Source organism: Rhinoraja longicauda, chromosome 13 (assembly GCF_053455715.1).
Source record: "Rhinoraja longicauda isolate Sanriku21f chromosome 13, sRhiLon1.1, whole genome shotgun sequence".
Classification (NCBI taxonomy): domain Eukaryota; kingdom Metazoa; phylum Chordata; class Chondrichthyes; order Rajiformes; family Arhynchobatidae; genus Rhinoraja; species Rhinoraja longicauda.
Window position 1 is genome coordinate 5361244 of NC_135965.1, and position 12225 is coordinate 5373468.

Here is a 12225-nt window from a genome sequence, read left to right on the forward strand (position 1 = left end):
GACCTGAAATAATGGCTCTAAATGCAAGACTCAGCTGAATTTAAATTATTCCAAGTTTGGGGAATGCTGGAACACTCCCAGAGGAGGATCTGAGCACAACTAGATCATAGGAAAGACAGAAAAACAAAATGAAAGGCTCAAAACCAAGACAAAAAGCTAATAATGCGCACATGAGTGGGGACAAAACTCGTGTTACCTTGTCAGAACAGTGATTAGAAGAAATGCATCCTTATTTAAAATGAAGAACCTTAATCCAGATATCTGTCAGGGAGAAGATCCAAAACTTGAAAGCATGTACCACCAGATTCAAGAACAACTTCTTCCGTGCTGTTTTCAGACTTCTCATTCACTAAAGATGAATTTCCAATATACCTCATTGCTGCCTTTGCACTTAAAAAATAATTTGATTTCTATTTTGACCGGCATGAATTTCTGACCAAGATACAAGCTATTAAATTTCATGTGCCTAATCTGAGAAATCTTCCCTTCCAAATTTACAACCAAATCCATAGAAATTATGATATACAGAAACAAAAATGATACGCAGGCCAAATAATATCAGAACCTGCATATCTGCTTACAAGTATTATTTTCTACACCTTTTCTTGGGCAGCACAGTGGCGCAATGGTAGAGTTGCTGACTTACAGTGCCAGAGACCCGCGTTTGATCCTGACTACGGGTGCTGTCTGTACAGAGTTTGCATATTCTCCCCGTGACCTGTGTGGGTTTTCTCCGGGATCTCCGGTTTCCTCCCACTCCAAGGATTAACAGGTTTGTAGGCTAACTGGCTTTGTAACATTGTAAATTGTCCCTTGTGTTTGTGGGGCACTTGTAGTGTGCAAATAACACTTGTAGTGTTATTGGTCGACGCGGACTCGATGGGCAAAAAGTCCTGTTTCCGTGCCGTATTGCTAAATCTAAACACTCTTAACACATAGACACTGCCCTGCATTGTGTTCTAAAATATGGGCAGTGATCTATGCTACTGTCAAACTACCAAATTGAAATTATCTTTGCATATTGCACCAACACACAAATTACTTGGATAAAAAAAGATCCCCGGACAATGTTTGTTTAAATCATTATTTGCATCTACATAAGTAATTATGATAATGATTTCCATGCTCTTTCTTAAATCTGATTAGCTTCTATCAGTTCTACTAAAATTAATTTATCTCTTGTAAAATTGAACTTAATGGATACATTTTACAAGCCCTAATTATTTTTGTTAACAAAGCGGCCAGCTGAATTTATACTCCTTAAAAACAGAATTGCTCAAGTTGCTAAAACTGTACTCTTCATGTTGAATAAACATGAGAAAGTGTTCTCTTTATCTGCCCTCTTCAATCATTATTACAATCCATTTGAAAACTGTGCAGAAATTCTGTGGACATTCATTTCTTAGAAAAGATCGAGAAAATTAATGACTGGAAAACAATCATTACTGCTAACAAGGATCAAGCTATCCATCAAGGTATTTCCTGTAAACAAAAATAATTATGTCTGCCTGTTCTTTACTAATGTCCTATGTCTGTCACATTCAATTGCCCCAAAACTGGTTTACATCCTCACATGCTATAATCATTCATTTACAATTATAGCCAACTAATGCAGCCTAGTAAAATCGATTAGAAATCTTGTAATTATGCTTTTCGTTTTACACTTAGACTTTGTAAGTAATATCTTGACTACTTAATTTATGCAAAACATAAAAGTCCAGCTGCTGGTAACAAGAACAGAAATACTGGATGAACTAAGCCAGTCATATAACATCTGTGGAAAGACAAACCAGCTTATGGTTCAGCAAGAGGTTTTCAAATACTTCACTAAGGAGGGTAGGTTACATTTATTATTGATTTCATTGTCCCTGTAACTTTTGTAATGAATTTTGTTGACACCAAATAGCTATGTAATTCTCGTCGCCATTCTTTAGGTATCAGCCTTACAAATGCTAGAAAGCAATTCAGCAACAGCCAACGACATTACAATAACTTCCAATTCTTCAAGCACATTTTACAGTTGGATATTTGTGAACATTTTTTTTTTATTTGATCTTTCTATTTACTCACCTGCAATGACCAAGTCCATTGTTTTTTTCAGCCAAGATCAACTAACCCACTTTCTAGTGCCTACTAAGTATCACTTCAGGAGGGACCACGTTATGTGCCACAAGCAACTCAGTGATCCTACGACTGAACATTTATTTGAAACATCAGTTTTTATTATTTTCTTAAGTACTAATACTTTTATATAAATGTCAGTAAATTATGAGTTTTCAATAAATTATCAAATACTTTGTACTGTATTTAAGCCCCTGAGATTCAGATATTGGTAATTGCATTCTATAAAATTCAACATTTTGAACGTGCATCAAGAATTCTTTTTACATCGATCTTTTCTTTCGGATTTCTTGTTTCAAACATTTATATAGCCTCAAATTCCTCATGGATGTTATACTTATTTCTCTTTAATAGCTCTTTTGGATGGTATCCCATCTCAAGAGTGACTACAAAAGAATCCATAAATATTCATTTTTTTCTACCCATTCAGTATTGAGCCTCATTTCTCAACTGCTCACATTCCAAAGTGGAAGTTCATTGCAAATAAAGAAAGGCAGTGCATGCTTTTGCAACATGAATCATCTCCTCAGTGAATTAACATAGTCACATATCCTTATTTAAAATTACACAATTTGCCTTTCAATATTTCTCAGAGTCCCATTCCTCAGATTCAATCCTGAACGCTCTTTCAGATATGATGGAAAAAGAATTGATTTATGCAGAGTTTAATTTTGTAATAAAAACATACGGAGGCGTGAATATTAGTTACATGGTTATTCAGCAACATTGTTAATCGCCACTTTCCATGCATTATTTTTAGTTTTTTGTTCTATACAAGAAATCCATTTTTGAGACCCAATTTTACATACAGCTGTTTAGGTCACCAAAATTTGCCCTCACAGAATTCACAAATAGCTACCCAAAAATTTGGGATACAGAGTAAAATTCTCTTTCATGGAATTTATGTGCAAAAAATAGTAAATAAACAAACAAAATATTTTTTTCTCAACTTGCATTTCTTGATGTACACAAATTGCTTGGCATTACATAAAATCACGATACAGCCCATTTTCAAAGAACGCAACCCCACAACATAACACTGGGTTCTTTCACCTGTACCCAAACCTAGACATTTCACAAGGCAGCTTTATCCGAAACCTAGGCTAATGTTTCTCTTGCAGCAGATGAAAACACACGAACACAAGAAAACATCCGACACGCTTCACAAGACTTTAAAAAACCCTACTGACAAATTGCAGGAGCAAATTGCTGCATCTTAAAAGAGCAGCACTTAGAGAGGCAGAGGAATATAGGAATTAAATTAATATGCTCCAGGCAAGGGTGCCACAGAAGGTTGAATATATTTCAAGATTCGAGGGGAAGTTTTCACACACTCAGAGGGGGGAGAAGGCAAATTGCTTATTCATCAGATCTGCTTTCCTGTCCTCTTGTAGCCTCGATCTCAATAGAGAGAGCAGTCCCGCTGTGATCAACAACAATGCAAAAATATATTGCATTGCTAAAAGGCACGGTGCAATGACTTTGACAGTAAATGCATGGTTGACTGCAAATGGCCTCAAATTTATCCTATTGAGAAGTTTGTTTTAAATTTGAGATTTAATTACTGTATCTTTATGTGCTTTTAACATCCAGATGGCGATTTTCAGTCATATTGTTTCCTTCTATATGTGATAGCTTAGTCATAAGAGTTGTACAGCACAGAAATTGGCGTTTCAGCCCAACTCAGCATTGATGCCTACTTGCACTAATCCCATTTGCCTCCATTAGGCCCGTATCACTCTATCCTGTTCCTATCCAACTGCCTTTTAAATATTGTAATTCTATCTTTTCCACCACTTACTCTAGTAGCTTAATCCATATAGCATGAGCAAATCTCCCTGCAAGGATATCGGACACCTTCCAGTTTAGATTGAACTCATCCTTCTTGTACAGATCACCCCTGCCGAGGAAAAGATCTAAGTGATCCAAACAAACAAAGTACCTATTGTTTATGAACAATTTCTATTCAAATATATATATATTTTTTAAAATGTTTCACCTAAACTAGCTTGCCACGGGTAATATTCCTGATTGGGTCAGGTTTAGATTATTATTGTCACATGTACCAACATACAGTGAAGAGTTTTGTTTTGTATGCTCTCCAAACAGATCAGATATACCATACAGAGATACAATCAGTTCAAACTCCAATACCATAGATCAAAGGGGAATATATAGAGTGCCGAATATAAACATAGCACAAAAAGTAAGGAAATGTGTGTTTGGTAGATTATTTCTTTGTTGTAACAATGCTTCTTGGCAATAAATCTTATGCCGTTGGAAAGCCTGTTTATTTCCCTTTTAAATGGTGCCACATTTGTAAGGAACATGCATTTGTGGGATGAGCAGCAGAGCTGAGTATGTGGGTTGCGCCCATGAAAAATCTGCCAAATCTTCTCTGCCAATGCCAAACAGCTTATTCTGCCATTGACTCTAGTTTGGTGGATTGGATGATTGAAGTCTGAAGAAACAAGACATATTGGCAATTTAACAATTTATTCATTTAATAAACAGGAGCCTCAGTAGCGTGTGGAAGAACCATACACAGCCACAACAGCCTGACACCTCCTCCTCATGCTGATCACCAGCCTGGTCACACACTGTTGTGGGATGGCATCCCATTCTTCAACCAGCATTTGTCGCAAGTCAGCCAACGTGTTGTGTTGGTCACTCTGGCACGAACAGCACGCCCAAGCTGATCCCACAAGTGTTCAATGGGGTTGAGGTCAGGACTGCTGGCAGGCCATTCCATCCTCTCCACTCCCAAATTCTGGAGGTAGTCTCTGAGAAACCCTGCTCTGTGGGGGCAAGCATTGTCATCTTGGAGGATAGAGTTCGGTCCCAGACTGTGGAGATATGGGATTGCCACTGGTTGCAGAATCTCATCTCGATATCTCTCTGCATTGAGATTGCCTCCAATGATGACAATCCTCGTTTTACCAGTGAGGGAGATGCCGCCCCACACCATCACACTGCCTCCACCAAAAGATGTTACTCTATCGGTGCAGCAATCAGCATAGCGTTTTCCGCGTCTTCTCCACACTTTGACCCTATGATCCAACTGCCGTAGGCAGAATCTGGACTCATCGCTGAACATAACGTTCCTCCACATGTTCAGGTTCCAGTGCACGTGTTGCCGACACCAGCGCAAACGGGCCTGACGGTGAAGGGCAGTCATGGCAGGCCTCCTGGCAGCCCTATGAGACTGGAGAACGGCTGCGTGCAGTCTGTTCCGAAATGTCTGGGCAGAGAGCCGTCGGCCATATTGTCCTGCAAACCTTGACTGCAAATCTGTAGAAGACAGCCTACGGTTCCTAAGTGCTGACATGGTGAGGAAACGGTCTTCTTCGGGTGTCGTCTTCTTGGGACGCCCACTTCGCGGCCTGTCTCTGACATCCCCCGTTATATGGAACTTGGCCTTCACTTTGGAGATGGTACTAGGGCTCACTCCAAATAATGCCGCAACTTGGTTTTGCGGAACACCAGCTTGAAGTTGCCCTATCGCATGGGCCCTATCCAGATCAGTCAAACGTGGCATGCCGATTCTTGGAGCAGACACCTACTGAAAACTGTAGCAGGACTCATGCTCACAGATGCTGCCAATCAGGTGCCAATCAGGCGCCTGATTGTCAGCACCTGGGGGTACCAGAAGTTCAAAACAAGAGTCAATAGCAACAGCAGAATAAGCTGTTTGGCATTGGCAGAGAAGATTTGGCAAATTTCTCATGGGCGCAACCCATATACTCAGCTCTGCTGCTCATCCCACAAATGCATGTTTCTTACAAATGTGGCACCATTTAAAAGGGAAATAAACAGGCTTTCCAACGGTATAAGATTTATTGCCAAGAAGCATTGTTACAACAAAGAAATAATCTACCAAACACAAATGTCCTTACTTTTTGTGCTATGTTTAGTTCTGAGCATTGTAGGGAAGAGTTTCCTTGGACAAAGACCAATGTCTTCAATGGAAAAGAGGTGAATTGAACAGTACCCAGGCCTATGGAAGATCCATTCAGAAGCCTGATAAGAGGGGAAGAAGCTGTTCAAGAGTGGTGGTATATGCTTTGAAGCTTCTGTTCCTCAGACGGGAGCAGGGAGAAGGAATGACTGGGGTGGGCCAAGTCTTTGATTATGTTGGATACTTCTGAGAGTAGCATGAAGTGCAGCCTTCTCCCCATACCCCCTGACTCCGCTATCTTTAAGAGCTCTATCTAGCTCTATCTTGAAAGCATCCAGAGAATTGGCCTCCACTGCCTTCTGAGGCAGAGAATTCCACAGATTCACAACTCTGACTGAAAGTTTTTCCTCATCTCCGTTCTAAATGGCCTACCCCTTATTCTTAAACTGTGGCCCCTTGTTCTGGACTCCCCCAACATTGGGAACATGTTCCCTGCCTCTAACGTGTCCAATCCATTAATAATCTTATACGTTTAGATAAGATCCCCTCTCATCCTTCTAAATTCCAGTGTATACAAGCCTAGTCGCTCCAGTCTTTCAACATAAGATTATTCTTGAAATGTTCGATTACTGCACAAGGAAAACAATTTAACAAATTTAATGAGTACATGATAGATTTTTCTAAAACCTAATTACCAAAAAATTTTAGTTACTCTTTCAGAATTCTGCATAAATTTGGAGCATTTAATGTGTCGAATGATTTTTCTTTGTTAGAAAGGTGAGAGACATGAAGCCAAAACCAGCTGTTGTAACAATCTCAGCTTCCTTCTTCTGAAGCAATACCGAGTCTTTTAGTCTCAATTACTTTCACCCAAAATTGTTATGAAACAGAATTGGTTGGCATCTGCACCGAAACACTTGGACATTTATTATTTGGTACTCAGGTGGTCTAGCATATTGGCTGCACTGTGCAATAACAAATCTGATTAGACGCCATATCCATTCCCTCTAAGGGAATTCAGGCAGATAGGAATGTAAATCATCACTAAACAAATTATCACAACTCATAACTCTGTTTTAAACCCAAGAAGTCTAGCATGACCATATTTAAAGAGACAGAGGCTGAAAAAGATAGACTCCTTCAACAGATTGTGTTTAAATCACCATAAAATGAAAAAGCTATTGTTGCTTTTTAAACAAAGAAGACTGCACATCAAATAATTAAGAATTATTCAAAAACAGACATCAACTGATAGCAATTGAAATTATTTTTTTCATACCAAACCTAGTCTTTATAAATTTTAAATTAAGAAACATCCAACTATTGACAAGGAAGGGAATAAACTCTTGCTTCATTCCACAGTGTTGATTCAAAGCTGCAGTAAAGTCATTTCCATTTACATTTCAACAACTACTTTGAAACTGAGATCACAGCATAATATTGTTTCCCCAAAATTTCCACATCACACACCCAATCTAGCTTGACAAAACAGTCACTTCCAACTTCAGGTGTGCATATTCTGCATGTGACCCTTTAAGAATGTATCTACAGCTTCCCATTCTAAACGATGAATTAAACAATTCAAGATTATTCAAGAGGAGCCAGAGCAGAGCCAGGATCCTTTGGGATGAATTGGAGCAGCCCAGTAAGAATCAAAGTAAACAATTTGTGATTTTAATTTCCTTATAAAAAGATGTTTAATTACAGTACACTGAATGACAATGGAGCTTCTTTCACAAACCACCTTAAAATTTTAATACAAGTGAAAATGATCTTCCATTTAACACTGGCAAATAAAAATTATTTTATCTATACCTGTAAATTGTTTCAATCCTACTTTCACTGTGAAATAAATTAGTAAAAAATAAATCAATTTTAAATAAATTGATTATTTTCAATTGAAAATAAATCAATTGAAATAAATCAATTGTAATTACATGTGAAATAAATTAGTAAAAATTAAAGATATAAAATAAAAAGAAAAATTGAAGATGAAATTGAAGGATGGCAGTGGTGCAGCTAGCCGAGCTACTGCTTCACAGCTTAAATGACTAGAATTCAATCCCAACTTGTTGCCACCCCCTCCATCCCTCCCCCCACCTCTCCCCCTCCCCCCCAACCCCTTCCCCACCGCGGTTCTAAACAGCCAGGGAGACGGTGTGAGCCGGGGATGGATGGGCAGGCCATTCCATTCACATTCAGCATACATTTTATATTTGTTTTATTTGTTTCTGACACTCAATGGTGCTTTAGAGACAATGGGATGGGTGTCATTAGCGGGCCAGGGGTCTATTGTCATTTCATTATCACGTGACTTCTGTTGATCTAGAAAAATGGATAATCCAGAAATGCCCTGGAATTGAAGGTGCTGAAAAAAAGTGTTCAACCTGTATTCAAAAGTTGAGAGATGGATTTTTAATCAGCAAGGGAATCAGGATTTATAGCAATTGGGTAGGACGATTGGTAGATCAACTGCAATGTTGTTGAATGGCAGAGCAGGTGAAGGGTGAAATGCCTTATTCTCATTTCATATAATTCTGTGCATCCTCTTTAATAAAAATAGCAATGTATTTGTTGGAAAATATTAAACACATATGTTGTAAGTGCATTCAATATGCAGGGGACGAGGAGAGAGGTTTGTGAAACTGCTAGAAGATAGTGGTAAAAATATCAATGTCTTCAATGTGTAAACTATGCAGAGGTACAATGCATTAAAATATTATAATTATCAACAAAAGCAGTACATTTCAAATCAACATGTGCATCTCCATCCCGTTGATCAGATATTAGGTTTGACAGCACAGCTCTCGTTGTTATACGTGTTGCCAACTCTGCTCTAAAATAACCTAACAAACAACGTGCGTGTAAAGCATCTCCTGCTTGAAATAACTCGTGGTCATTTCCCAGAAATTAGTTTACATGAGACACAAGCAATCTTCCTTCAGCCACTATCAGAATTCTTTAGTTTAGATGATTGAATTAAGACCAGAGAACACTCTAAAACCAAGGCATAGAATGATCTTGAATACGAGCCACTAAATGGGTGATTTAACATTTTGAAGGTATGTCTTACTGAATCATAATCAGAGTTTATAAAAAAAGGAGGCAATATAGCATGGATAGTAAGTCTTATGAATTATTTCCTCAAGAGAGTAGAATTAAATTTTGTTGGGCAAAGTCAGCAGTTACAGTTGTAAACACTAGGCCAGGTCCATCATGATTTAGACCTTTAACTGAAACTACCCTAATATCCATGTGTAGGAAAATAACTGCAGATGTTGGTACAAATCAAAGGTATCACAAAATGCTGGAGTAACTCAGCAGGTCAGGCAGCATCTCTGGAGAGAAGGAATGGGTGACGTTGTGGGTCGAGACCCTACTTAAGTCTGAAGAAGGGTCTCGACCCGAAACGTCACCTATTCCTTCTCTCCAGAGATGCTGCCTGACCCACTGAGTTACTCCAGCATTTTGTGATACCCTAATATCCATCCTCCACCCAAGTAACTATATTAATTCACATCACCTTCTTTCTGCCTGGACCACTAAATCAGATGAACTTTGTTAGGCGAGAGGTCTGCTTCTAGTATCACTACTGTGAAAGACTGGCTTAATGAATTAGTTTCAATGTCTGTGTTTCAATACATTCATTGCAGACAACTTTGCACAAAATACATAATACATATAAAAGAATAAGAATTTGTTCCAGAACGATGAAAAACCTAAAGTACAGAAAACATTATCCTGATGTACAGTGATAAATAATCACATGTGGAATTACCATCAGTTTATCAAATACACCCATTAAAATTAAACTACAGCTGAGTGGAAGAGCTATCTGACACTGCTGAATGCTGCCAAGAACCTTCATTAATTTTTTAATTTAGAGTAGAATCCTATCCAGAATGCACTCAAATTGCAATATATTGTTTTTATATGTGGAGCAAAACATATTTTTGTCAAAGCAGTCAATACCTATTCCACAAAATGTGTTAAGGTCACCCAAGATAATATCACGGCTCCCTTCAATTCAAACTAATGATGTTATAAAAAGGATTGTACAAACAGACCGTGAGAGAATGTCTGGGAAGGAAAATATGCAAAAAAGAATCCCATCATGGAAATACATCCGTACTTTCACTCGTCAATGCTCGAGATATATGCAACATTACTCTGGAAAACATATCAACCAGCACCACCATGTGGTCAAATAAAGAACCACTGGAGAACAAGTAGCGTACAACAGAATGTGGAGGAGGGAACTGCAGATGTGTGGTTTATACCGAAGGTAGACTCAAAATGCTGGAGTAACTCAGCAGGACAGGCAGCATCTCTGGAGAGAAGGAATGGGTGATGTTTCTTGTCGAAACCCGTCTGCAGACAGAGTCAGGGGAGAGGGAGACAGAGATATGGATGGGTACAGAGTGACAACGAGAGATCAAAGGGGACGAAGTTCAAGGAAAATGTAGAATAGATCATTGTTAGCGAGGGGAAAGTGACAACGAGGCATACAAAGATAAAATTTAATCAGGAGGACAGTCAGACTGTGTGGAGAACTAGGATGGGAAGAGATGGAGAGAGAGGGAAAGCAAGGGTCACTTGAAGTTAGAAAAGTCAATATTGATACCGCTGGGTTATAAGCTGCCCAAGTGAAAGAGGAGGTGTTTTTTTAGGGGAGATAACATACAATGCAAATGTCTTAATTGTCATTTCAAACCATGGTTTAGCATAATTCAAATTCCCATACCTGAATAAAATAAATCCAAGTGACTCAACGGCAGCACGTCTGACATCATCATTGACATCACTCACCTGAAAGGAACAAAAACATCTTCAAATCCAAGGTTCTCCTTTAACGACATTTCACTTTCTACAGTGATTAAACAGTAGCTACAGAAATCACGGTTGAAATAAAGTCAAATCCACCTCACATTCATTCATTCATTCACAATAAGCTTTCCTCCCAAATCTTCACACAATTAAAGAGTCTCAAACCCGTGGATTGATTCTATTGTGTTTCCGAAAGTCATTAATTATATTCTGAACTCAGTGCAAATTTGGTTCATGCAGTGGCATAATTTCAGCATCCAGACAAAGCACATGAAGTGCATATCAATTAAAGAATCAAGACACCACAACTTCACCACATTTTTCTTGTTCAAATGGCAAATCGGATTCAAACTAATTTTTTGCTCTGTTCATCCTCACGTTATTACTTTTTCCTCTCATCTAAAGGCAGCATTAAATAGCTTGACATTGTCTGCTAGACATCAGGTTGGAGTTTCAAGCCATCCAGAGATTCAAATACTCTAGGCAGATATTAGAGATTACAGAAGTGCTGTCGGTTCTGCCTCAATAAGAGAAAAAAAATCAGGCTTTGCATGCAAAGCTACTAACTTGAATGTCTAATTATAGATGTTCTACAGCAAAAGTAATAAAATGACAAGCTTCTTCAGGCATCTGAAGGTATAAAAAGTTCCTGTAACATGGTAGGTCCCACAAAATGTGGTTGGTATGTGGTGATAGTGTAATTTTCTCTGAAAATTAAAATCTTGTTTTAGGCTCATTTGTCTGTAACTCAAAGAACTCAATTAACATTTATCACAGTACAGGAGGGGAGAAATTTGGATCCAATTTGGAAATTGCAAATGGATAGATGTCAAGCAAGAATTGGATCATGTGTAGGAAGAACTGCAGATGCTGGTTTAAATGCTGGAGTAACTCAGCGGGTCAGGCAGCACCTCTGGAGAAAAGGAATGGGTGACCCTTCTTCAGACTCATTTGGATTCAATTGGGTCATGTTCAGTGATGATGCTTTCCACCGATAACTTCATGTTGAAAGAGAGCTGAACACAATGAGAAGCTATCTTTCAGGTGATATTAATCCCTCAGTTGCAAGAGATTGTGGCTGGTTTCCCAATTATGGGGAATTCCCCTCATATTCTTGCCAATTTTATCTCTAAATAATAAATATCCCTAAAGGCTTATTACTTGGTCAAAATCACTGAGAAAATTGAGCTCAGTTACCACATTATTCCAAATTTGACACTTAAAAAAAAAACTTATTAAGCTGTTAAGTGCTTTGTGATGCCTGATGTTATGAACAATGCTTTTTGAATTAAAAATATTTTTCTTTCTTTTAAGTGGTGTCTAGGAAACTGCTGTTATCCTTGCATCCAGACTCTAATACAAGTCAGCTTCTGGGAGAG

General features: G+C 38.4%; 2 protein-coding genes across 2 annotated transcripts in view; one reads left to right on the forward strand and one right to left on the reverse strand.

Annotated features, from left to right (window-relative positions):
- The window catches only part of eif4e2 (eukaryotic translation initiation factor 4E family member 2), a 400744-nt gene that overhangs the window by 295654 nt on the left and 92865 nt on the right, over positions 1–12225 (forward strand). The window lies entirely within an intron of this gene.
- Positions 1–12225, reverse strand: part of psmd1 (proteasome 26S subunit, non-ATPase 1) — an 82185-nt gene that overhangs the window by 33177 nt on the left and 36783 nt on the right. Inside the window, exon 16 of the mRNA XM_078410236.1 lies at positions 10764–10828. Coding sequence (XP_078266362.1) covers positions 10764–10828 — 65 coding nt within the window. The remainder of the gene's footprint in view (positions 1–10763; positions 10829–12225) is intronic.